Source organism: Podarcis vaucheri (genome assembly GCF_965113315.1).
Source record: "Podarcis vaucheri genome assembly, chromosome: 6".
Classification (NCBI taxonomy): Eukaryota; Metazoa; Chordata; class Lepidosauria; order Squamata; family Lacertidae; genus Podarcis; species Podarcis vaucheri.
The window spans coordinates 48044270-48071294 of NC_138764.1; the positions used below are offsets into that span (position 1 = coordinate 48044270).

General features: G+C 43.3%; 1 protein-coding gene across 1 annotated transcript in view; it reads right to left on the reverse strand.

The window, feature by feature from the left end:
• Positions 1-1851: 1851 nt before the first annotated feature.
• The window catches only part of C8A (complement C8 alpha chain), a 30594-nt gene continuing 5420 nt past the window's right edge, over positions 1852-27025 (reverse strand). Inside the window, exons 2-11 of the mRNA XM_082228736.1 lie at positions 23465-23561; positions 22383-22527; positions 19432-19570; positions 18752-18941; positions 16947-17147; positions 14466-14706; positions 8579-8713; positions 7410-7567; positions 4637-4859; positions 1852-4150 (exon numbers count right to left, since the gene is read on the reverse strand). Of these exons, the coding sequence (XP_082084862.1) occupies positions 3999-4150; positions 4637-4859; positions 7410-7567; positions 8579-8713; positions 14466-14706; positions 16947-17147; positions 18752-18941; positions 19432-19570; positions 22383-22527; positions 23465-23561 (1681 nt within the window). The 3' untranslated portion in view covers positions 1852-3998. The remainder of the gene's footprint in view (positions 4151-4636; positions 4860-7409; positions 7568-8578; positions 8714-14465; positions 14707-16946; positions 17148-18751; positions 18942-19431; positions 19571-22382; positions 22528-23464; positions 23562-27025) is intronic.

A 27025-nucleotide genomic window follows, 5' to 3' on the forward strand; every position in this document is an offset into this window, starting at 1 on the left:
TTCTCTCTTGGCCTAGCCTACTTAATGGGCTGTTGTGGAAGTAAAATGAAACCACAGTCCTTTGGAACAAATTACAAAGTCTTCCAGATTTTGGGGTGGGGGATGTGATGAGAAGGGGTTGCATTTATTTTATTTTTCAGAGGCTGAAATGTTTCTATGACTACAAGCTTGAAGAACACACAGAGGCTGTGTACAATTTGGTTTGGTGTCTGAGTTTCGCTCATTTAATTCTTTACGGACCTCACAGAAGTGTGATGAAGCCACCAGGCCCAAACAAGAAACGAGACTATCTTTCCCAGTTATCAGCATCATGTGTAGCTTGTGGACATCTCCCTTCTCTGGTTGGGCAGTGCATTCTGGACATTAGCATACAGCAGGTAGCTACGCTGGGTCTCAAATGTAACGGAAGTATAAGCAAAGCTGGGAACCACTGTTTGGAGCCTGGTGTGAGATCATAACCTTAAAGGATTACTGGAGCTAATATATGTGGTTTCAGATCTCTGTGAAAAATAGAGATTCTTTCCCCCTTTATAAAAATGGCAAAATACTGCACCATCTGTACAAAACCATGAATTATTATCAATTTGAAAGCGTTATACAGCTGGTTTCTCTCTTTCTACAGAAAAATCAAATCTTGGTGTTTAGAACAGCATGGCATAGCCGTTCGAACAAAAGCAAATTGCTTTCGTTTTGACAAGAGCTAAAAAAAATTCCACACACAACGTTAAAAAAGAAGAAGACTTTTTTCCTATCTAGAAAGGTCACATGAAGCATTGGTCTAATCCTCCAGGGTGTAAAGCAGTCGAGTTAGTGAAGCTACGATAAATTCTAAATGCTCATCGATATACTGTTGGAAAACATGCATCTCAAGACCACGGCTGTTATTAAAAGGCATTTTGTTAAGTAGTGTTCTCTCATTGTCCTCTCCATTTTGCTTCATCAAGCATGGAAAGTGCTGGGTGTACCTCCACATGCCAAAATTGCCACCGCCCCAACCCTGACCAAATAAGCAGCAGCAGCCCCAGTGTCAGGAGAGGATCTATGTCCCACCACTCTAGTCTCTTCCGGTGTGAGATAACCATTCTGAGTGCAGCTCTGTGTGAAGAATGTGCTCATTTTGTCCTTTTGCTCAGTTAGTTCCTCTAAGTTATCCCTACTCGAGTCAAATGTCAGGGCCAAATAACAACCACTGGATACAGAAACATGCCAGAAAGACCTCAAATCCCTTCCTTTTCAGGAGGAGCCAATATCTAGCCTTAGTGGGGACAGTGTGTCAAGCTCTTCTTCTCCTACTTTATAGGCTTCACAGAGGCATTTGGTTGGACACTGTGAGCATAGGATGAAAGGGCCTATTGTCTGATTCAGGACCGCTCTTTTCATGTAGTTAGATGGAGTCAGTCTAGGCCCTAAACTACCTACAGCAGCTGTAATGTGTAGTTCCATGGATCACGACATGGAGCACTGTTCACAATTCCAAAGATTCCCAGTTCAAACCCAGCACCTCCTGGCACCCACACACCTGCATCTAGCACATCAAAGTCAGAGGATATAGGTTTCTTTTCCCAGTTTTTGCACTCTCCCATTGGTCACAAGGATTGTTCTCATGGCTCTTCTAGCCTATGGCAGCTGTTGTGTTCACCAGTCCATGCCCTCTAGTCCTTCCAGCTAAGCCGACTGAAAGACACAATCAACTCTTTTGGGTGGAGAAGCAAATGGAGAGGGGCTATCTGGAAACCTGGTTTTAAGCATGATGTTGCTTGATTTTCTCCTCCTCTATTATTGACAGCCATTCCACCATCATGATTCTTTAATCCCTTTGCAAAATGCACAGCACAATCAAATGCAGCATGGTTGGTATTCACTGTGTGCATTGGTTTGTTTGTGCCTGTTTTTATTCTTTTTTGCAATCATTCATTCAAAGCATATTGCTGTGGACTCCCAAGTACAGTCTTTGGAATCAGTTCAATCCTGTGCATATTCCTGTACTGAGATTTATGTCTTGTTTTCCAAAAGGGCTCCTAAATCAACTGGACTGTTAACATCTCCAGCTCTGGAACCCTTGGAGATAAAATGCTGGTGTTCTAATAGATGATTCATGGCCAGTCTTAAAGGGAAAATAGCCTCATTTGTGCAGCAATGTCCTCTGTGGACAGGCTGCATGTGGCTATGATTCTTTTATTCATCATCACGTTACATTAAAAATTATAGCAGCCTGGATTTTAGAATCTTTGAAGTTGGCAGTGTATCTGCTTGGAACAAAAGTAAAGCATTATTCAGGTTTTCTTGTCCACTAGTCACCCCTGTTTTGATATCCAGTCCATTCTATGTGAATCAGGAATGTGGCATTTTTCAAGCAAATAAACAGTTAATGCCATTAGCAAATGTATAAATTGAACGAATTAGATGAATGGTGTGTATGAGCCCTTCTTTCCTTTCTGTATAGCTCTTTGTGATGCATGTATAGGCTGGAGGGTATCTGTGGAGCATTTTCCCTCTGCCCACTTGTAAGCATGCGCTGCACTATATGTTATGTAGTTCTGACATAAGTGACATCTGGTTGTGTGTGTGTGGTTTTTTTAATGCTTTTATTATCTTTGTAACAATTCAGATTGATCCACTTTCTTCAAATAAATGCATATCTGCTGCCAACATTTCAGAACCAGATCGGAAGAATTTACAGAATGTGTTTTGATATGACTGCCAAAAGAGTTGCACTGAATTCTGGGTCAAATGCTTGGGTTGTGTGATTCCATGGGCTCCAAAAGTATTGTGTGTGTGTGTGTGTGTGTGTGTGTGAGAGAGAGAGAGAGAGAGAGAGAGAGAGAGAGAGAGAGAGATTTAAAAAGGACGCTAAGGCTTCCTTTGGGATTGAAGACCTAGGGGACTAATTGTCTGGAAGGGCTATCCAAGTGGAATCAATTGTACTTAGAAGAAGCACAGTATATAAGGGTGCAATATTCTTTGCACAATCTAAGTACCATGTAAGGATGAGGATTGCTTTGTTTCAGAAATTTGTTCACTTGATGGTGGTGAATGGAAGAGGCAATGTATATGGTCTGCTCAGTGATTGCGATTCTCACCCCACCAATGTATCTCTACACGAGCCTGAGAAGGAAATGTCACATCAAAATGTCCTAACAGGACTCAGGCTTTCAATAGACAGTCTTTGAAGACTGTGAGGACCCAATCATCACATGACCATACCTAGCACTATTTTCTCCCATCCAGGGTAACATTTTTGTTACTATGGAAGTAAAATGGCAGTGTTAAACTACATGCATGAGCTCCTGATTTAGCACACTATTGCAAAACTAACACAAAATGGCCTTTTGTGGAGGCTGAATAAGAAAAACAGGGCTTTGTTAGACTGCTGAAATGGTCCAGTCATAGCAACAAGGGGAGGCATAAAAAGTGGTTATATGAATCAACCGTGAGATTTACAGACACAATAAACTCTGGTTGTATCCACTTGGCCTTGTAGTGAAGTGGTTGTGTAACACCTTGTTCCTCCATGCACAGTTTCCAACTGACTCCACACTTGCCACATCATCGAAATGTGGAAGTGATTTAGTTGTAAGCAGGTCTCATGGTGGAGGAAATTGCACAACCATAACCCTGAGGCAGCTCATCTACATTCAGTGCTGCTCCGCAAACTGAAGGTGCATGTGGAGGGTGAGCTTATGGACAGCCCTGTTGTAACTGTCAATCTGTGATATTGCAGGCCAGTAATACTCACTGCAGTCCCTTTCCTTTCATATTTTGTTTTAGGGGGAAAATACTATATTCCTTTTCATTGCAGCCTTATACATGACAACTAGAATAGCTGCCGTAGTAGTTAGCCCCTAAGCACTGAGCCCCCTCCCCAGTCCCCTCCCCTTTATTCATTCTGCTGGTCACCTTTATCACAGATATTAATGGCCCAATGCATTTGACTCAGCACTCATACCATCATTTTCTTGTTTGGCAACCCAACTCATTAACCCATTCATGACAAGATGTTAGCATCCCTGTATTTCTACACTCTTCCCTGCGCACATGGCTCCACCATTTTGAGGAACTGGGTTGATACACTGTCTTGTCCGCCTTCTAGATCCAGCTTGGCAGGGAGTCCATGGTGTCCAGCAGCTCCAACCACCATCCGTTGGACGACCTGTGACACAATACATTATGAGTAGAAACTTAAAGACAAGAAATGGAAACTTGTAAAGGCACCTTGAGCAAGACTGGCCAGGAGGACTGGCCTGACCCTATGCAGATTTAGGTGCTCCAAAACCTGCTGAAATAAATCAGCTTAGGCACACCCACATCTGCCCCAGGGATGAGGCTGCAAGACTTTAACATTAATATTCAGTTGGTGCCATACTTTGGCTCAGGTCCTGCCGCCTCTGGTATGATTTATGACTCTGGAACATTTGTTACCTCTAAAACCTTCTTTGCTTAACCTGGCTTACTTATAATAATCACTTGAGCTGTTAATTTTATTCCTGTATAAGGCCCCTTGGGTTGCCTGGCATGCAAGATGATCAAAGGCATCGAAAGGAGGTGTTGATTGATGGATAGATCTCGGGGGGTATCAATTAGCCAGAGTCAGAATGATGTATTCAGCAGACCTTTCCCTCCAATGGTTTCACCTTACCCCTCTGTCTTGTGTTCTCACACGCTGGGCCTTCTGAACCCTGCTGGCACTCGCAAACACAGGAGGACCCCATCAGCACCGGTTCACCGTTGTTCTGGCACGGCCCACAGCGGCAGGCACTGAACTCGATTAAGTATTCATCCAAGGCTCTCCTCAGGTTTTGCCTTTTGGCTTCAATATTGGCAAGGTTGGTTCTAGGCAATATTTCAGTTATGGGTTGCAGCTGTGGAATAACAGATGGGGAATTATCCGTGACGTTGCTAATGGATGGGTAAAGGGTTGGAAATGAAATACCCAGGAGAAACAGCTTCTCAAAACTGGCAGAATAACTGTCAAATAGTAGCTTGGAAAGCCCTTTGGTAGGCTACCTGACGATGCTGGGCAGTGGGTGGCCTGAAGAAAACTTCTCACTTACTAAGGACACCTCACACAGTCATATGTCCTACTTTACAGAGATCAGCCCTCTATCTGAAAGGCTATTGGAAGACTGAAGAAATTTGAAGGTATTTCTGGCCCAAATTTTAAGGAACCGTAAGAAGGAAGTGTGAGCACGGACCTTGCAGTTGCCCTGCAATAGTCAGCACTTGGACAGTAGACTGAGCTTGCTTGCAATTCAGGTCACAACCTCCCCCATTATGCTGTGACATAGGGCATAAGGCACCCACACCCACAGAAGGGCCATGCATCCTCACGATCAGTCTTTGCAGCACAAGCCATCATGTACCACAAGCAGAGAGCAGGAACACAGCAGAAATATGCTGCCAGGGCAGCAGCTCATCTTAACAAATGAAAAACAGCTTCTTGCAGAGCAAAGCAAAAAACCAACCACAGAAAACCAGGATTGCCCTGCACCTGATCAGGGAAACCATTTTGTCTCAACCCTCAGTCAAACAATCATCCTGGGGTGGGTGTGTAGGTCGGCGTGTATGTGCACGTGCGCAAAGGAGGACAGTGAGCCCCCCAGGAAGGAACAGCAAAGAGCAAGATATAGATACAAATAACGCTTAGAGCTGCTGGGACCACACAGGACACTCTGTTTGCAGAGGTTTTGCTTTCTGTACTTCACAAGGGCGGTAGGGATTTCCACAGAAGAGCTGCGACATGGCCTTGAAAAATGATGTTTCGGAACAATATTTACACAAGGCCTTTTAGCAAACAACCATGAGTCAAGATAAGGGGACATTCAAGTGGACATAACTAATTATTGGGTGCTTGAATCCGCTCCAAAGCTACAAGCACTGGCAGAGCTCCTGCAGCAGCCATTTAAAGGTTATAGAGTAGGCTACAGGCAAACAGTAGTGTGTTTTGGGCAGCATTAATGGAAGATCTGTGCAGAGAATACCCAGGAACTGCTAAGAGCCTTTTCTCGTGATGAGCCTCAAAAACAAAGCACCATCACCCCATCACCTCAACCTTCCTCCCCGCAGTCACTCTGAAGCCCCCTCCCATTCACCTGTCCACACAACTGCCAACAAAGCAGCAGCTCAGAGGGGTCCTTCCTCAGAGTGAAGCACTATAGGTGAGATCATCCATAGTGCACTGGATGACGGTGGTAAACAAGTATAATGGTTTTAGGTCACTTTAAATGGTAAGTTGCCCCCATTGCAGCAAAGGAGCGGTGGTGCAGGCTCCATCCATGCGGCCTCACTCACAATGCCTTGCTCTGGAGGAGGACCTTCTAGAGCACATCATGGCTTCTTTCTCAGCTGCCAAGCCAGAACCCTCTTGGGTGCCACCCCACCAAGCCTGGCTCAGCAGAGAAATCAGGAGCTTCTGGTACTGCCAATGCTGCAGGGTGTGCAGCAGACAGGTTGCACACCCCCTTCGGGCCACAGGGCTGTCCCTTTTACAACCACACAGTCTTCAAACCAGGGGCTAAAGCTTGAGAAACATGGGCTGTGGGGAGAGATTCTTAAGGCCTCCACTCACCTCTAGCCTTTTGTGGAGCTAGCTTCTCACTTGGTGCTGCACAGCTAGCCTGCCTTAGAAGTCCAATATGGATGGATTGCAACACTGCCTCCCCATACTCTGCTCCACAAAGCATCTGCTCCAAATGCCCACCTGAACTGGGAGAGTATCCTTGCAAGCTTCGTATCCACCCATCTCTCTGCTGTCCTTTATCAGAGACCGGGCATCAAAGCTGCATGGTTGTAGATGCACCCCCAGCAGGACTTCTTAATACCCATTGCTCCACAAGTCCACTCCACAAGTCTCCTGCGCCACTTCCATGTCACCTGTCTGTGCATATGAATCCTTCTGCAGAAAGGATTCTTTAGAGCAGGCATGGCCAAACTCGGCCCTCCAGATGTTTTGGGACTACAGTTCCCATCCTCCCTGACCACTGGTCCTGACGATGGGAGTTGTAGTCCCAAAACAGCTGGAGGGCCAAGTTTGGCCATGCCTGCTTTAGAGCTGCACTTGGTATCCTGGGGAGGGGGAATGTGCACAATTCTGTTTCTCCTTTTCCAAGAATTATATAACATGGATGAATATGACTGTTTAAAGCTTCTTTTTGGCCAGCTAGTCGCCACATTGCAATGAACTGAAACTTCGATATTCGAGATAGATTCTGTGTCTTATCTCCCTTGCTTCGAAGGTGCTGCTTTAAAAAAATGCATTTGCTCATTGTGAAATAGGTCAGCAGATCAGTGGCCCATTACATTTAATCCTGTCCTAAGATGGAATAGCAATAAAAATATAAAATGATCTGGTCTAGTACACTTTCAATCCTTTGGAGATGTGGCGTTTCTACAACTGAAAGAAAAAGGCTTACCTCAAAATCAATAACAGTGGGATTAAGTTTTAATGACCTCCCCCAATAACGGTATGCATTGGCGTTCCAGCTTCCCATCAGCCTTCCAATCGAGGCTGCGTCTCCGCCTCGAACCCGGGGAATAATATCCTCGATGACTGCCTTTTCCTTTTGAGTGTCTGGAAAGTTGGGCAATGAAATGGATTACTGTTCGCTTCTATGAATCCACTAGTGGAGTCAAAATTGGTTCGTCAAGGTGACTCAGTGGAGGACATTTGCCAGTAAGGCGCTATTACAAGGCAATGGCCTAGCAGACACTCATAGAGGCAAGATGCCAAAGGAAGTTCAAATGCCCCTTGTGTGCTCCTGAGCTCACTTAGGAAGATCTTTATTTTATTTGTTATTTGTTTTATCTAAAGGCAATTCAAGATGAGAGTAATAACAGTATTATAATAGCATCACATGCATTGCACTTTTCCAGCTGCAGGTGGTAAAAGTGCCTGAAAATGCCAGACAATTAAGGATTTTTAAATTAAATTATTTGCTGTTTGTTTGTTTTACTAACGGGACACATAGGACGACATTAAGGTTGCAAATGGTGGTGTTGGTAGCAGCTAAGTGACTGAGCCACGAACAGGCATGTCTTTCCTCTGAGCACAGGGTCTCACTCCTGTCAGGAGCTGTGCTGCAGCATTCTGCCCTAGCTGCATCCTCCTGATCAAGCACAATAGAAGCTCCATATCGAGTGCCTTGCATGAATGAAGCGTCATGAGCACTTAACAGAGCAGCCCTGTTTAGGGAAGTTTTTAATAACTGATGGTTTAATGTATTTTTAACCTTCTGTTGGAAGCCGTCCAGAGTGGCTGGGGAGACCCAGCTGGATGGGTGGGGTAGAAATAAATTATTATTATTATTATTATTATTATTATTATTAAGCATTATCATTATCAAATGCACCTCTCCCTAAACACGATATGGAAGTAGGTCCCACTGGCTTCTACAGCACTTTCTACTACACCAGCCCCATTGGAAGAAAGTGGAGGGTATAGGACTGTTCTTGTGGGTGTGGTCCTTGAGATTACGAAGGAATGACTTTAGCAAACGATTCAGCTTTCCTGGAAGGAAAATATACCCTTTTCAAATATGAAAAAGAGGAAGAGGTTTTTGGAAAATGTGGATGCATTTCCTACCTGTGTCTTGGCCTGCATCCTTTGAGCAGTGTTTGAAGGACACCTTGGCACCTATGGTTATGTCCGTATCGTCAAGGTTATAGCTTAACCCTAATGATCCACCAAAACAGGAGCTTACCATGTCCCTTGTAACCCCTGAAGGAAAGGGAGGGAAGGCAAGTGTCAATCACAGTTTTATATCCCTAGATACTGACTATAAATCTTCAAGTGTTAAGATGTTACTCAATACATGTATGCAAACAATAACTCGAAAACGTACAGATCCATTTGAGCTACTTTTCATTAGTCACTGTCCGAGGGAGAAAGAAAGAAAAAATCAATAGCTGGAACCTGGAAAGCTATCACCAGTGAAGCAGTAAGTACAATTCTGCTTTCTGAAAACAATATAAATTTTATTCTATAGTTGCCACCGAATAAAGCCCCAGCCCATTTTTTTTTAAAAAAGGTTAGGAACACCACCAAGAAATGTGTGAGGGCAACTGAAGCTACACATTCCAACACTGATTTGTAATCTCAGTTTTGAGAGAATTTGCTGCGAAAAGGCTCAGTAGTCATTTGGTTACATTGATGTTACGACAGGCAAAGAACTTCATTCATTTTCCATCGGAGTCAGCAGCAGAACGTCTATTGATTTCTTCTTCTTCTTCTTCTTCTTCTTCTTCTTGAAACATAGGAGGAGCCCTGTGGAGCCCTGTTTGTCTCCCATCAATTGTAAAGGGTGATATTTCTTTGACAGATCATACAGCATTGTTGCTCAATGCTCTCTGCTGGGTCATGTCCCCTTTCACCTCCCTCTAGTATCTGGCTGCACCATGTACTTAGAAGGGGATGTTCCAACCAGCAGTGTGGATCAGAGTCACTAGAAGGACTACCAGCTACTCAAGTTATTTATTTGCTTTGGTGCTGCTAACATTGTGCTTAGGGATTGTACAAAATGTAAAATAGCACTACTGGTATACACACCACTGCAACCTTAGCATGACAAGAAGGGACCTGGGCAAAGACTTTCCCTGGCCCCACCCCAAATCACAAGTGCCTCTAATCAGCCATTGAGAAGTTGGATATATGTGGACAAAGGAGTAAATACTATATAAAACTATGGAGCATTATAATGGAAAGGATCCAGAGCAAACTCTAGGCTTGCATGCTTCTCCTCCCCTCCCCTCTGGTGTGGCCACGAGGAGACTGGAAGCTTTTAAACTGTGGTGAACCATAAGTATGGCTTGTTGAAACAAGGCAGCTTCTTCTACTCCATAGTTAAGACTAACCACAGTTTGTCACATTTGAATGAAACAACAAACTGTGTTTAACTAAAAATGAAAGCAAAAGTTTCTGAATTATTCTCCTTGCAGCTGCGATGAAGGCAGAGACTGAGGGAGAAAAGGGGAACACATGAATGGAAAATTTTAATCCAAATCAGCTACTGTTATGAGATTTTAGTTAAAGCAGATGCCAGAGTTAATCCACAGTTTGGAGTTTTGCTTTTTTTCAATCCTGAAAGTGTACATGTTAATATGTGGGGCTTGCGCTGTTTGGCAAGACTTCTAATTAACAGAAGTTGGGGCTTCTAGCTCCCTAGCGAGAAGGCTCTCAATAAAGTTATAGCTTGGTCAGTTCTTTACCACAGCTAATAAAACAAATTTCCCCAATTGCTGAATTTATATTCATTTGCTGCCTGCTGACAGTGTATTAATAAATCTATAGTATTCAATGGCTTGTGCTTAACTAGTCTACAACTGTTAACAACACAACCGAGTGAAATATATTTACTGTAAGCAATAGGAATGATTATTGTTTATCACTGTTTGAGTGCCATAAAATTAAAGTTGAACTACACTCTGATTAATTGATATATTATTGTTCCTGTTAAGTAATTATTTTCAGCAAAGGCCAGTCAATACAATTTGTTATTGGTTGCCACAGGGGGGAAGAAACCAAGGCTGATCAATCTGAATGCAGCAGAAGCAGCAAAATGATGATCATACAAAATATTGGCAATTTAAGGAAGGAGTAAACAAGATTGCTTATTACGGGATGCAAATCCAATGATATGAATATGGCCCACCAATTAGATTGATTTATGCTTTTAATTTTTGAATTAATCACAAAAGGGGAAAAAATCTCTTTCTGTGTAGTGATAAACCACAAGTAAATTGCATTGTTTCTCAGCAAAGTCATAAAACAAAAGTGTTTTCCTTCAAAAGAAAGAGTAAAAGATAACATTGGGGCTGCTCACGAGGATTCTGCTTTCCTCTAACTTCCTTGCAGATCGACAAACCCTCCTTTTCATAACAAATGACAGTTCATTTCATTCCTCAGTGGACCGTGTGGTAAGGCACCACTGCTCCACCTGAGCTCAGGTGAGTCACATCACTGCTGCTCCCTGGGAGGTAGAGAGGGAGGGGCGTGGTGGCTGTGACGTGGGTGAGGTACACTGGAGTCAATCTGACCACCTGCCGGTGCATTTGCACCACACCAACCTTGCTGCCATCTACCTCTCCACCAGCAGCAGTGTGACCAACCAGCGTTCAGGTGAGCATGGGGAATCCCACCGCTTTCATTACAGTGGTACCTCGGGTTATACATACGCTTCAGGTTACATACGTTTCAGGTTACACACTCCGCTAACCCAGAAATAGTACCTTGGGTTAAGAACTTTGCTTCAGGATGAGAACAGAAATTGCGCAGCGGCAGCGTGGCGGCAACGGGAGGCCCCATTAGCTAAAGTGGTGCTTCAGGTTAAGAACAGTTTGAGGTTAAGAACAGACCTCTGGAATGAATTAAGTACGTAACCAGAGGTACCACTGTATTATCTTTTCTAACAAGTTTAGGGAGGTTTTTAATGTTTGATGTCTTATTGTGCTTTTAATTCTGTTGGGAGCTACCCAGAGTGGCAGATGGGCGGGGTATAAATAATACAATCAACATCATCATCATCATCATCATCATCATCCACAGGAACTGTCATCAGATAAAAAAAAGCTAGGATTGTATGCAACTGCAGTTCTACATGCACCCAAGTGTAGCATTTGTTTTGTGGGTACAAGGTTCTGCTTTCATTAAAAGAAGAAAAAAATCAAATGGAACAACCCAAGGTTTCTCATACCAAGTCAGAGCATTGGTCTCTCTTGCTCATGGCCTGGCAGCAGCTCCCGGGGGGGGGGGGGCAATTTCCCTGGGGATGACAGAGATTGAATCTGGGACCTTCTGCCTTGCAACTGTAAAAACATGCTTGAAAGTGCATGGGCAATATCTGGTTAAATTTCAGAAGCCAGAATGGGTGGCTATGGGAAATTGCTGCCAAGTACATGTACATAGGATCACAGTCTTAATCTAGCAATTGCTCCGACCCTGACTGTGAAGGCAAGCTTCAGCAGTCAAGCCCTCGAGGCTGTATTTTCTGCGGCATTTCATCAGGCCATCCATGCCGGAGTGGGTACCAGTTGCATCCATCACCAGCATATTTAAAAGAAGGGATAAAAACCCATAATTCTTGAGAAAACATTTGCTTTCAGACGCTGGCCGTGCTGAAGCAAAGGGCTGCTGTTCACTGAACCATTGATTTGCGTCTCCTTACTCAATGTAGCACTTAACCAGAGCACCAGCTTGATAAATGTGCCCTCTTTTTATGGTATGCACTGTAGATGAAATTATACAAGTATCCTACATAAAAGTAAAAATTATGTCCGTTCTGGGACACATTTTTTGTCTCTTTTAGAACTTCAACTTCCCTCTTCCTTACAGTAGGGCCATCTTGTTGCAATAAATCACAGCACTTCTGAAATACAGTAAGCAAAATATAAAGTAAAATAATGGCTCTGTCTAGATGCTGCTAATTCATTCTTCCTCTTCACTTGGCAGTCAGCTTCCTGAAGCCCCTCTTGGCAAGCTCTTTTCTTTATCATTCAGCCTTCATGTCCAGGAAAGACACTTTTCGAAGAATATTAAGGACAAATAAATTAACGGGAGAGGAGGGATGATGGGCTGCAGTTGGCTGGCGGGGGACTGGGAATTTTATAGCAGTCTCCCTACTCCCAAGCAGGAACGGGGATTCAATTCAGTTGGTGAACTGACCTAATTTACACTTTCCAAAACAATAAAAGGACTGAAATGCAGGCATCCTTCAGAATTCACATTTCTTCCAAATTTGGAAATGCAGTTCTCCAGCCAAGGAATGTGTACAAAAAAATGAAATATGGCGGTAAAGTGTACATAAATGTTAGTGAAAATAGCAGATGAAAATGCACTATATTAGGGATGAAATTGCTTTGCAAAAATGTATATTAGGCAAAACTGCATGCAAATATGTGTATATTAGGAGAAATTGTCACTACAATGCCAGTGAGTTTTTAGGAGGTTTTTTTTTTTAAAAAAAAGGTAATCGCAAGCTGTTGTGGAAATGTGGATAACTGAGATTGGAAAGATTGGGAAAATGGGAGACAGAGAAACTCATCCAGAAAATCACTGGGAATCCTGCTGACCCTAATCTAGGTTTGATAAAGACGTAGGCAGTGGCACAAATAACAGAGTGCACAACTTGCTAGTAAGTTGCTAGTGATGGTCCCTGCCCATGATGGTGTTGCCAGTTTGCTTTATTATGAGCTACCTTAAGTACACTTCAGCTTAGAATGCTGGGATATAAATCATTCAAATAAATAAACAAGGGCTACAGTGGGTCAGGATTCTCTTTGCGGACAGTAACCCCTAAAATTACACACATTTAATTGTGTGCCAGGAGTTTCTGCAAACAACCAGGATTCTCGTGAGTAGCTGGGCATTCTCCACCTCTGCTTAAAAGCTTGGTGAGTAGGTGGAGAAACTTGTTGGAACAACTTCACAGTTCCTGTGCAGCTGTGCAATTCTCACTACTTATCTTGGATTCATGAACCCTAGCCCTTGCTCTTAGACCAGACTTTCCCTGCTAACCCTTTGCCTTGTAAAACCTTCTGGACTATATCTGGCTCTTTCCTCACAACTGAATCTGCACTGTTAATCTGCCTTAATAAAGCATTGCTTCCTTGCCAGGTGCACCTGCTGCTATGTTTTGGGTGAGAGCCAAGACACACTGTGAAGACCAGGGATGCTGAACTAGTCTCCCTAAGATTAGAGATACCTGGCTAAGCCTGGTGCTGCTGATGTCACCCTTTTCCGTAGAGAATCCCAGCATGAAGTCACCAAACCAGAACCTTTGGAAGAGAATGTGAATAACTAATATACTGGTATCACAGAAGGCACAGCAGGTTCTGGGTTTTTTGACACAGTAGATGGCTTTGCAGAAATGAACAAGAGAATCATGTTATTATAGGAAATTTCCCATTGATGATTAGAAGGGTTTATGCTTCAACTATCATGAAATGTGCATGGCAACAACTGCAGAAGCTTGGCTACATGAACACAAAGTGTAGGCAGAACTATGCTGTCTTTGGATGCCTTCATTTGCTGAAAGCTGAAGCTAGCAGAACTCTGTCATTCTGCAGTTTGAAAGCCACCTTGTGTAAAATGGTAGGTGCAATGCCAAAAACATTGTTTGTTTACACTTTATGAGTCAAGAGATGCCTTTGAATTTATCTAGGTCTGTCTGCAGGATGCTGTCTCGTGCGCTTTGAAATGCAGAAATTTCAAGGCTAAAGACAAGAAATTCCTGGAGTTATCATTGCTGTTATTTTTGCTATACCTGGAAGGAAATTATTTATTAACTCCAAGACACAAGTTTGGGCATGCAAGTTCATAACATTGTTGAATAAAAGAGCAGTGTGTTGAATAAGAATCTTGAGTTTCTGGGTCATTACAACATACTGCTGAATCAATATGCTTTACGTGTATCAAGAAATTAGTTTCCTCCATCCTACAATGTGCCAAGCGGGTAGAATAAATTAAACCTGCAAACCTCTTTTTCTCATCTCATCTTTGTTGACCACAAGGATGTATTCGAATATGCCTCCCATGGTCCCAGATGTCATAAAGTGGGTGCCATACTCATTAATGAACCTGGCATACATTCCGTAGTTGTACCGATCTGGAAGCTCCATCAGAGACTGAAGCATCTCCTCATCCAGGATGATGTCATCTCTTCTCATCTTGAAACGGGCTGTCTGTACTTTGGTAAGAGCTCGAATAAATCCAACATTCTGTAGATGAAGCAGGGCAAAATACATAATTTACCCACCTTTTTCTGAAGTTATATTCTTCTTTCTTTTTGGTGGGCACCAAAAGAGACCAATAGGGCAAGGCTGTGCTCTTATACCAGGAGTGCAGAACCTTGGGGGGGGGCAAATTTGACCCTCCATACCTCTCTACCTGGCCCTTGGGTAGTGGTTAAGAGCGGTAGACCCGTAATCTGGTGAACTGGGTTCGCTTCCCCACTCCTCCACATGCAGCTGCTTGGGCCAGTCACACTTCTGTGAAGTCTCTCAGCCCCACTCACCTCACAGAGTGTTTGTTGTGGGGGAGGAAGGGAAAGGAGTATGTTAGCCGCTTTGAGACTCCTTAGGATAGTGATAAAGTAGGATATCTAATCCAAACTCTTCTTCTTCTTTCTTAGGCCATTCCACCTCACCAGACCATGCTCCTTACCAGCCTACCCTGAACCCCCATCTAATTTTATTGCTAAGCTACAATGTGTTTGAACAGTGGTACACTCCCTTGTAGCCTGGACAAAAAGGAGTGTGTGGGTATAAACCTGTGAGTGTTGCATGGCTAGAACGCAGCCTGCTATACAAAGGGAAGAGTCATATCCTTTGGCCTCTGGCCCTGTGCATCACTTGCATGTGGGTCCTAGCAGGTTCTCCACAGGAGAATGTGACCCTCAGAGTGAACAAGGTTTCCCACCCCATTTTATACAATCCCAGTTTATTTCAAGCATGAAGCAACACATGTTGGGATGCTTGAGAACTTTTCCCAGTGGGTGATCTAAAATGATGCTGTGGATAATGATCATCTGATTAAACAGCAAACTGAAGGAAATAATTTCTAAAGATGGAGAAGCAACTCTAGTTATAGAGTACGAATGAATGAAAAGATCTCGCCTGTTGCAGGGCTGACTATATCTTTCTTTTCTTTATGGAACAATCCTAAGCTACAGAGTTTTGGTTATGTAATTATGACCTTAGGGGATGTGGGTGGCGCTGTGGGTTAAACCACAGAGCCTAGGGCTTGCCAATCAGAAGGTCAGCGGTTTGAATCCCTGTGATGGGGTGAGCTCCTGTTGCTCGGTCCCTGCTCCTGCTAACCTAGCAGTTTGAAAGCACATCAAAGTGCAAGTAGATAAATAGGTACCACTCCAGCAGGAAGGTAAACGGCATTTCTGTGCGCTGCTCTGGTTCACCAGAAGCGGCTTAGTCATGCTGGCCACATGACCCGGAAGCTGTATGCCGGCTCCCTCGGCCTGTAAAGCGAGATGAGCGCCACAACCCCAGAGTCAGCCACGACTGGACCTAATGGTTGGGGGTCCCTTTACCTTTAATTATGACCTTGAGGACAGCTAGTGGTGATATGCAAGGCAGGGACCAAAGGATACATGCCATGTACTATGAATCCTCCAAGCCTAACTGCCCCTCTCCCTGCAGATCCTTTCAGGAACTTCAGGAAAGTATTTTTCAGACATCAAAGGGCTTGCAAGGGTTGCAGAGCTGATAATTTAATTTGGGGAGGTAGTTTTTCTGCTCCCTTACAATTCAATCTGTGCTCCCTCATCCATTTGTTCATAGACAAATGCTGGATCCCTTGGCCTGAAAAGCGAGAGACGCCATAGTTGTCTTTGACTGGACTTAATCACCCAGGGGTCCTTTACCTTTTCTTACCATAGGTCCCTGCTTGCAACTACCCATTACACAAGGTTTCCACGCTTAAGCAAGACAAAACACAAAGCCCAGTTCTGTTTACATCTCTGGATTTCCCAAAGATTTCATATCCATTAAGAAAACAAATGCTTCTCGCAGCCATTCACTCAGGTTTGCACTAATTTAAACAAGATATATTTGTGACATTGGAACATGTTCCCCAAAGACAACTGTTGCTGACGTGCAATTCTTTAAATTCCCCCACTCTGTTCACCACTCCAAGCACTTACTCATTTATATACTTAATGTCACCATGAAACAGGAGGGATGGGGCGAGATGGCATGCGTTGTTCTCTTGTAATTCAATTTCATTCCCATTACAATGCTTCTGTTTGCTTCAGTGTAATAAGGAAGGCAAACAGAATTGCTAATGATCACACGTGCAATTACATGAACAAATTAAGGTAGGATGATTATTGTTTCAAGGGGAAAACATGTGGGCAGGGAAATAAAGCAATATCAGTAACAGAGTGTTTGGGCGATTTAGCATCGCAGGAGTAAGAAGGCCCCTCCGCCTGCTTTCTCGTTACCTTTGCTGCGTATTCAGTAAAATTTCTCAGGGTCCCCTGACCCTTTGATAAGCCAATGCCTATACTCAGAGACAAAGGGACATCTTTAGGGCTTATGCCAAATGTAAAGCCATAACTTCGAGAGGTGTCCTTTTTTATGGCATTCAGTAGGTCCTTGGCATCATCAAAATACTCTGAAGAAAAGCCAGAATCAGCATGTGCCTGAAATGAAAAGAGAAACATCTTAGCTGGATGGAGATATTTTAGATTAGCATATTGGCTTAATGGGGGGTGATTCTCCTTTGCTCTGGAGACTCAACAAAAACCAAGCCTGAGCAGTTTTCAGTGGTGCTGCAAGACTTTTTTTTCAAATGATGCACCAGGATGACATCTTGTTTTAACTCATTGTTGCATTTTTGTAAGGATTTTATATGACTGGATGAAGTGTCTGTGTGGTTAGCCTCTATAATGAGGCTGGGGAACTTCTACTTCTTTGGCCAATCCTTGCCTACCAGGGAGCCCAGTTTGGGCCACAAGGCCATTTTCCCTAAAGCCATGCCCATTTCCTGCTACCACTGTGTGGGAGGACGGGGTTAAATCCTGCATTGGTCACATACTCCTGTTTCCAGCAGGGAACAGGGCTGTGCAACCAAGGCAGCGGGGTTCAATCTCTGTTCATCAGCTGATGAGTGGGGCTGAAATCCTGATCAGTCCGGGTTTTCAGAGGCTCAACTAGAAGCAAGGGGCTGCCCAAAAGCCCTATGCAAGAGCGCTTTCAAGAGAATTGTGCACGGACCCCTGTGCAGCCCACAGAGGATTCAATCAGAGCTCCATGCTCTTGGTCAGAGAGCAGAGAGCATCTTCACATGCAACCCTCGGGGGCTTTGATGCTGCAGGGAACTGCCTTTCAAGAGCCTTCCTGAAGACCCTGGACAAGCAGGACCTGCAGCAGCAAGCCCTCTCTTCTCAGCTGGAGTGTTTCCACTGCCACTCCTTCTTCCTCCCTGCTCCCACCCCCCTGATTAAGCATGTGATCAGGAAGGGCATGGTGGAAGAAAGGAGACTACTTTACAGAATCGTTTCCACCATTTTTTGATGGAGGCCACTGTTTCCCCACCCCAGTGCCCCAGAACAATGCCAGAGTTCAGGCCATTTCAGAAGATACAAAATGGGGGCCAGGCTGCCAACACAATCACTGACTGCCACTTGCCAGAGGTGTCATGTCACCTGCAGTAGCATCAACCCCTCAACCCACCCACCCCCCAAAAAAACCCCACTTAGGAGGCACAAAAGAAAAGAGCTGTGCTCCTGTCACTTCTAATGGTAAGCCTTACCACTGGGAAACTGTAGGATAATTTATCCTTCCCCTGGAGAAATCAGGTCTCCCTGATGTCTCTATCCTCAAGTAGGAGACTTTTGAGAAGCCATTTGTGCCCAGTGTATAGAGGGGTGTGCACATCAAAAGCATTGCATGTGGCATCCAAGTTTGGCAGAGGAAAGATGCATGGGGCCCCCCACTGGTAAGTGTCTTACAGATAAATCTGCTAGAAAGGGTTCAGAGGGATCTGCATATGCTTCCACGCTCACATATTATCTGGTTGATATGTAGATAATATGTAATCAAGAGACCCCCCCAAAAAAATATATATAACACCTAAAACTGATATGACATGCTAATGTGATATTCTGGACAGTGGAAATTTTTAAAAGGTAGCAGTAGATGATATGGAACTTCAGAGGAGCTCACGTGTTGCAAGGGTCTACATTTGGCTGAGGTCCAATTGCCCACTCAGCCTTACCGCTAATGTTGGCCTACAAATACTTACAAGAAACTGATAGTAGTGGATGTTATATGGCTTTCGGAAATATTTCTCATCATCCCCGTAATACAGACGTTCACATGCCGCATCATACTTCAATTCTCGCCATTCTCCGTTATAGACAGATTCACACTGGCCTCCATAGAATGCAGGATCGTACACTATCTGTGCCTCTTTTTGTGTAAGGATATTGTATCTTTCAGGAGCAAAAGAGACAGGAGCAGGCATGTAAGGAGAGTTTGCTAGTGCTCTTACACACACACACACACACACACACAGAGAGAGAGAGAGAGAGAGAGAGAGAGAGAGAGAGAGAGAGAGAGAGAGAGACTCTCACTTTCATTCCATACAATCCTTCTTGTTTCCTTCTAGGCTCATCAATTGTAGCTTGAATATAACAAACCACAATTCCTGATCTGAATTTAATGCAGAGTGAGGGATCGTGGTTTGTTTTATGCCAGTGCTCATGTGGAAGAGCAAAACAGGCACAATTTGCTCATGAGTTATAAGACAAAGTCCATGAAAATAAATAAATACATGGACTCCTGTTTCTCTCTTTTATGTAAGAAGTTTTAAAACTTGGGAGTTCTCTAAACTAGACAACATAGCAAGTTAAAATTAAAGAGAAAATTTCCCAATGCTTAAATCATGTGTAAGAACCATAATACTTGGGTAGGGCAACTCACCCCTGTGCAACTTTACTGATCCCGGGGACTGGATCCAGATCATCACAGAATCTTTCAGCATCCTCACAACTTGCCTCATCAGATTGATCTCTGCAGTCTGGTTCTCCATTGCATACAAGGTGGCGTTTAATGCAGCGACCTGCAGCGCAGATAAAGATTTGTTATCCATTTCTAGAATCCATGTTTGCTCTAGCTAGATAAGGCTGGACTTAATGGTTCACTTAAACCAAATCACAAAGATAATGTAGGACCTTGCTCAGGTTGTGCTGTTGTCACTTTCTGACTGAGCAGGAGGTCTTTGTGAAGAATACTCAAAGAGAAATATGTTGAGAACAGGAGTGGTTTTGTGTGTGTGGCATGGAATTTCCTTTCCTATTCAGACTTCCCAGTCAAATGCAACAAGATATCATGTACAAAATTGCACACGACTCCAGGTGTCTTTTTATATTGACAGTGAAAAGCACTTAGAATTTGAATTGTTATGTCTTCACATAACTCTGAAGTTAATGGGTTTTGTTGCTTTTTAGGGCCCTATAGGGTAAGGTCACCAGATTTTTTTCCAATGAATCCAGGGACGCTTTCCAACTTCAGTCAGAATGGATGGATTTTGTCAAGGGACTGATCTGTAAATCTGGGGACTGTCCCTGCAAAACGGGAACGTTTGGTAACCTTACTATAGGGGCCCTTGTGTCACCTGATTATTTCTGGGCTAGAAGCTGCTATAACACCTTTTAACCATACCTGCAAGGTATCACTGGGAGGAAGCAATGGGCAGAACACACCTTGCCATGCTGCAGGATGAAGCAACCATGAGAAGATAGGTGAAGTAGGAATCTGTGTCTGCAGCAAGGTTTTTAAAAGTGTTGGTCCTAGCAGAGGGGTAAATGTTTGGGCTCAGTTTCAGGCCTGCATTGGCAACTGGGCCTCACTTATTGGAGGCTTAAAGAGAGAGACCAGCCAGGAAACTAGACAATAACTTTCTTGTCTTCCTTAAACAAGAACAAAACAGCACGAGTGAACTTTATAATTTTTTATTTATAAAGTTTCAAATATAACAATAAAAGGAAAACATTCCATTTGAATTATACATCCAATTCTAACCTTTCCACTTTCAGACTTCCTTCAGTCTATCTGGAAATTTTCATGTCTTCACAATTATTCACATTTCTTGCATCTGTATTGTTGTTGTTTTTAACCAAATTAACCTTAGCAATTATTATAAAACAATATTTCTTTCAGCACGAGGGAACTTTAGACTCCATCCATAAGCAATGTACATATAAATGCAGGAAACTGCCTGACAAGGAATCAGGCCATTGCTTCATCCTGCTCAGTATGGTCTACATCAGCTTTTCTCAACCTTGGGTTCCCAGATGTTTTTGAACTACAACTCCCATCATCCCTGGCCACTGGCCATGCTGGTTAAGAATGATGGTGGTTGTAGTCCAACAACATCTATGGAACCAATGTTGAGAAAGGTCAATACAGTGGAATTTGCTGCCAAGGAGTGTGGTGGAGTCTCCTTCTTTGGAGGTCTTTAAGCAGAGGCTTGACAACCATATGTCAGGAGTGCTCTGATGGTGTTTCCTGCTTGGCAGCGGGTTGGACTCGATGGCCCTTGTGGTCTATTCCAACTCTATGATTCTATGATTCTACTGATTAACAGCATCAGGGTTTCAGGCAGGGTCCTCTCCCAACTCTACCAGGAGTTGCCAGAGATTGAACCTGTGATGTCCTGCATTCAAAGAAGATGCTCTACCACTGAGCTACAGCCCCTCACCTGTGCCACCTAGGGAATGAACTATATAGTGACTGAATTTGTTGAGATTCCTGCATTGCAGGAATCTTTAGGATCCCTTCCAACTCTATGATTCAGTGAACTACACACTCATTACAAGAATCTCCTGTTCAAGGCCCTGGTGCCCTTTACTGTATTCTTTATCATTCCAGACTTTGGAGATCTCTCTTTGTATGAATGAAGGAAAGCACATTGCTTCAAGGGTGCTCCCAAAACTAGTTGCAGAAAGAATCCTGAAACTTTTCTTGTCCTCTGCCACTGCGGTAAGACAGGAAAAGCTTTAGCTGGGCACCTTTTCAGTTCTAAATAATGGATTATGAATAGACCGTGTGCTTCTTCTTGTCAGGTTCACTTTGTCAAAGCTCCCAGGATGCATTTGTTATCCCTGCTTATGGTTTTTAAAAGCAACTATAAGCCTAAAAGTCTCCTGCTGCTACTTTTTGGAGAAATGAACACTGTCAGCTTAAAGAATGGGCTGGCGCTGTGATGTTGCAGAATGTGCTCGAGAAATTTGTTGCAATAATGATGGCTAAGGCACGAACACTCAAGGAACATCCTTAAGAGCAGATTCCTGCCTTCTCCTGCTTTAGCCAGCAGTGTGGAAAGTGTTCCTGAAGAAAAAGGCAGGTGTGGCTTTTCACACTATAACAACAGCTTTGCCATACAGCACTCAACCTGAGCGGGGAGCAGACAAGAAAGCAATTGGTGTATCAGTGGCTCAGCAAATTTGTACCCAGAGGGCACCATTTGGGCCAAAGTCCAGGGTTAGCTTGGCCCTGCAGCTGCAGGTTTGCAGATCTATTGTTGCAAGCACAAAATGTTACACATGTGGAGATTGGCACAAATGAGGATACAGTGCAGCTGGTCAGGCAGTCATTCCAGAATCTGCATGTGCAGCAGAGCACTCTCTGCACACATTGTCCTTTTGAACCTTTGGATCAAGCTCACCTCACGCTATGATAGGGCTGGCATGATAGGGCTGGCTTTGGCAGATCCTTAGGCGATTCCTTCTTTTCCTAGATGCCACTGTGCCCCTTTAACTTTATTGCATGGAACAGTAGATCAGTACCTTTTCCGTATTCCTTAAATGGGTTAATGGTGTGGAGCAGGATCACTGGATCAGTTAATGGATCTGTAATGGCATCATACTCACCAGTCTCCTCACACCGAAAATCAGCTCCACAGTCTTGGCTCACAATACATTCTCCTGCTGACTGGCACGCAGCTTCATCCCAAAGGTGGCCGGTACATATGTTCCCCTTGTATTTGGCTGGCTGTTGCAAAGTTCGATATCTGTGCTATAATATGCATTTTTTAAAAAATAAAAATGGATATCTGCCATAAATTATATATATATACAAAACGATAAAATTTGAATTCAGGAGGCAATAAAAACAGATCTATACAATATTTTAACCTAGCAAGAGCAAGCATTAATTATTTAAGTATTAAAAATGTAAAACAAATTAAGGCTTTATCAGTACAGCTATGCCTGCCAAAACCAAAAAATTACTTAAAACACAATTTGAAGCTCATAGGGAAGAAATGTGAAGGGATGAGAAGGTTAACAACACAGCAGAAGTATTTGCAGTTGACTTTTTCCATGCCTGTCAAATCATTCCCAATATCTTAAATGGAAGAGTAACTTCACTGGCTGATTGAAAGCCAATCCAGTCATGATAGAATGTCATATGACTGAGAGTTCTACTGCATGTGTATACAGACTACTTGTCTGTGCAAGAGGCTTGCCCCATGCACTCCATGCATATATGAAGCTGTCTCCATTCCAGCAGGGCTCTTCTTATATCCTTCATGGGCATCCTGCTTTGTTGAACTGCTGGTCACATAGGCCATCTCTCAGCTTAGGCCCATTGGTTTTAATGGGCTTGGGTAAACATGCATCTGTTTTCAACTGTAAACCACTGGCTTGTATTCAGTGTAGTGTTAAGTCACCATTCTACCAATGCAATGATTTTCACTTATGCAATGGGACACTGTTCCCCTGATGCACCCCCCTCTCAAATCTGTTCCAGGGGTTCCCTAACCCTCTGGAGAAGATTTGGGGAAGGCATGGGTTGTACAAGGAAGAAGAGGTGGGAGGTCCCATTGTGCCTCTGGAAATCCTTGTGCCGATGGGACAGAGGTTGGATACTGCCCTTTGTGTTCAAAGTTTGTGTCTATTTTCACTGCAGGCAGCTATAAAGAACGCTTGGCTATATTTGAGCGGATCCTTACTTTTCTTCCTTGACAAGGGAAACATTCGGTCCACCCTGACCACTGACTTAGGCGGCAATCGATGGGAGCAGGTGTTCCAGCTTGTCTTCTTGCTCTCCTGAGGAGAATAAAAGTGATTGGCAATGCTGAAAGTCCCTATATTGCACACTCCCTGTGGAAATCATTTTCAGCAGGATACGCATGGCTGCAATAGATTTAATATCTACAGCTGAGGGGCCCCAAGATACCCTTTGAAAGGATCTTTCACTGAGCACCTCTCAGACAGTCCTGCTTTAATTCAGGCCTAAGCACTGACTACAGGAAGTAGGGTGGGGGATTTAGACAGGTTCCTGAGTGTGCCTAAAGCTTTTCCTCCTCTTTCCCTTCCCACTGAGAGAGAAAATGGGTGTGTGTGTGTGTGTGTGTGAAAAAAACCTGATGCCTAGAAACAGATGAAGAAGTAGAGCATTCCTCCACCCTCACCAGAGCCCAGCAGGATGTCCGGTGAAGAGGTGGTTAAACTAGCTTCAGTCTCTGCAGCCCCTATATCTTAGGACCACAGCCTTATTCTCAAGGCCCGCGGGCAGAGAGCAACTTTTAAGAAATTAGACTTAGTTTACACACTTACACACACACACACACACACACACACACAGAGAGAGAGAGAGAGAGAGAGAGAGAGTCAATTTTACAGTGATAGAAGTTTATATGTGAGGTTTCAAATGGACTCCCATGACATATTAGTAAATAAATGGTTGAAGTGTAATTATATGTGTTTTGATGAAAAGCTGTTATTTCTCAGCAGTCATAAGCGAAAGCACCAAATACTTGCAAATACCATATTTCACAAATGCATATATATGGGTGTCCTTTGTTGATGGTCACCAAATGTAAGAAAAATTAAACTCAGTCCCAATCCAGCACAATAAATCTGTTTATGGAAGTAAGCATCTCTTGGGGCAGCCAGTGTGATTGTCCACCTTCTTATGTGCATTCCCAACTGGGGCCACCTGGTGTTGCACAGAGAATAGCCCTATTCAGGCATTCAAAGCCTGGTGCAATTAGAATTCTAATGGGAGTCTATTCACTGCCCTCCACCCTGTTGCATCCCCACCATCGAGCCACATTGCCACCCACATGTGGGAAGATGAGCATCTGCGGACCTTGTGTACATAGAGGCTTCTTGGGTGCTTTTGAAACCTGACCATGCAAAATGTTGCAGTGTGGAGTGATGCTGTTCAAGATTCCAGCCACTCCATCCCCCCACCCACACACTCCAAAAACATCCCATGGACACTGAGCATCCTCAGGTCTCAGTGGGCTGTTTGGGGGTTCCCATCTTCTTCTCTCCCTTCTGAAAGCCTTTGTATGTCTGCACACCTTGGGGTTCGTCCAAGCCTACTGATGTCACCCTCTAGTGCATGGCTGGTGCCCTTTTGGATATGCAAGGAATGACACTCACCTCTGAACATCAAAGTCAGATGGAGTGATAAGAAAGTAATGATAAGGTGGACGCACCCAGTTCAAAAGCCAGCAAGTTCATCAGTACTTCTACAGAGCTCTCTCTAACCCAACTTCTCCTGCTGAAATGATAGTACATGGTAGGGTGATTACACCGTGTCCTCCCATTTCAGAAGGGTCAATGGATTTCTAGACTGGAGTGCCACCTTCACGTGTAACCCAAGAGTGAAGATGCAAAAATATTTCCCAATACTAGCCCTGGTGATCATCCAATGTTTATTGGATGGATTTTCCCCCAAATTGATTTTTGAATTCTGAATTTATTGTTATTCACATTTTATACTGTATTTTATGCTTTTTTGTTGTTGCATCAATTAGGTGTTTTAAATTTGTTGTTAGCTGCCCTGATCCCAGTTTTCTGAACCAGGAAGAGTGGGGTATAAAGAAAAAATTATTATTATTATTATTATTATTATTATTATTATTATTATTATTATTATTACTGCTGCTTCAAGAGCAACTTAAACTTGCACAGGTGGTAATGGGAGATCAATGTGTGTAAACATGCCTCTGCATGTGGGTTGCCCCCAGTGGGTCAGAGACTATTATGTGCACAAATACATATGGATGTTACTGTGGGGTCCTATTATGTGTATAAATAATTCTGGATGTTAACTTCCTCCCCAGCACTAGGGGGAAAATATGACTCAGTTGTGTTAGGGGAAAGAGCAGCAAAACAACCTGAAGCACAGTGGAGAGATGCCAAAAAATTAGAAGGTTACAATCAAATCCTGTTTTTGGCTTCTTTCACAGCATCTCAGCACCAAAGTGCCAAGATAATGACATTTCCAAGTGCACGGCAGCCACTGCATTACAATAGCAAAATAAAATTAAACAGCAATTCACATTTGGATAATGCTTCAAAACATGTAGGTGAAACGAACACATGTTAGAATGTGCCTGATTTATGCTTCAAGGGATGAACTGCATGTCTACAATTTGCCCGCACACCTGAAATCAAAAGCAGTTCTTAGTATCGGGTTTGGGGCTGCATTAATTGTTTTGCTGTTAATCCTGCCCTAATGCATTCTCCATTGGTATAACTGGATAAGAGCAAATGTGATCAGTATATGTATGAGATGCATGTGGGAAGCTGTTTGCTGTGATAAACCTTTAGAAGTTCTGTCAAAACTAGTTTGTTTTTGGTTTTTTCCACAATACACAGCCGGCTATTTGTGATTTTCCTTTTGTACACACTAAGGGTCTTCCCATTTTGGAGATAGAAAATTACACAGCCCCAGCAATGGCTATATAGTTAAGGCATCTGGTATTTTCTGCATTCAATAGTTTTAAAGCTCGGCTATTGTATTCCTTAAAAAAATCAAGATGATTTGTCCCATCACAGTATGCAATTGTCAAGGAAAAACTATTTAGCAAAAGTTGTAATCTGGTGAAAATTATCATGAGGATGCATTTGGTGCAGCAGTTTTTAAAATGGTCCTTTAAAGTGAAGACTTGACATTTTTCTTCTATATTTGTGATCATCCAAGTTTCCCCTTTTGGCCAGTTTATATTATGCCAAATGTCTAAGAGTATTGCGTTGGTCTCCCTTCTACTGGTCAGGTGAAAATACACTATGTATTCCTAAAGTTATGAGTTTTTAAAGTCAAGGCTTAGAAGTATGAACACTGAAAAATTGTGTGAGGAGCACAAAGCACACAATGGATAAGTGACTTTCATGTTAAAAAAATGGAAGTGGTTTTACTGTGGGTTTCTATTGATGAAAAGATTGGGAAGGCTGCATTCATCTATGAACAACGAATTTTATAATTTAGATTAGATTAGAATAGATTATTATCTATGTTACGTTACAGAAAGCTGCCATACTTGAGGTATTATTCCTAATTAAACCTCCAGTAGAGGCATCCCTCATCACAACCTGATCTTATGCAGCCCCCAAACCAAGGGCCTTGTACATCCCTGGGGCTAAGGTGGTGGAGAAACCCTCTGCTTTCACCATCTCCATCTCCTCCTCCCTGCCCTTGCTGCCTGAGCCTCCCATACCTTTCTGACAACTCTAGATTTGCTCCAGGTGAACCCAACCCTATCTGGGGCTGCCTT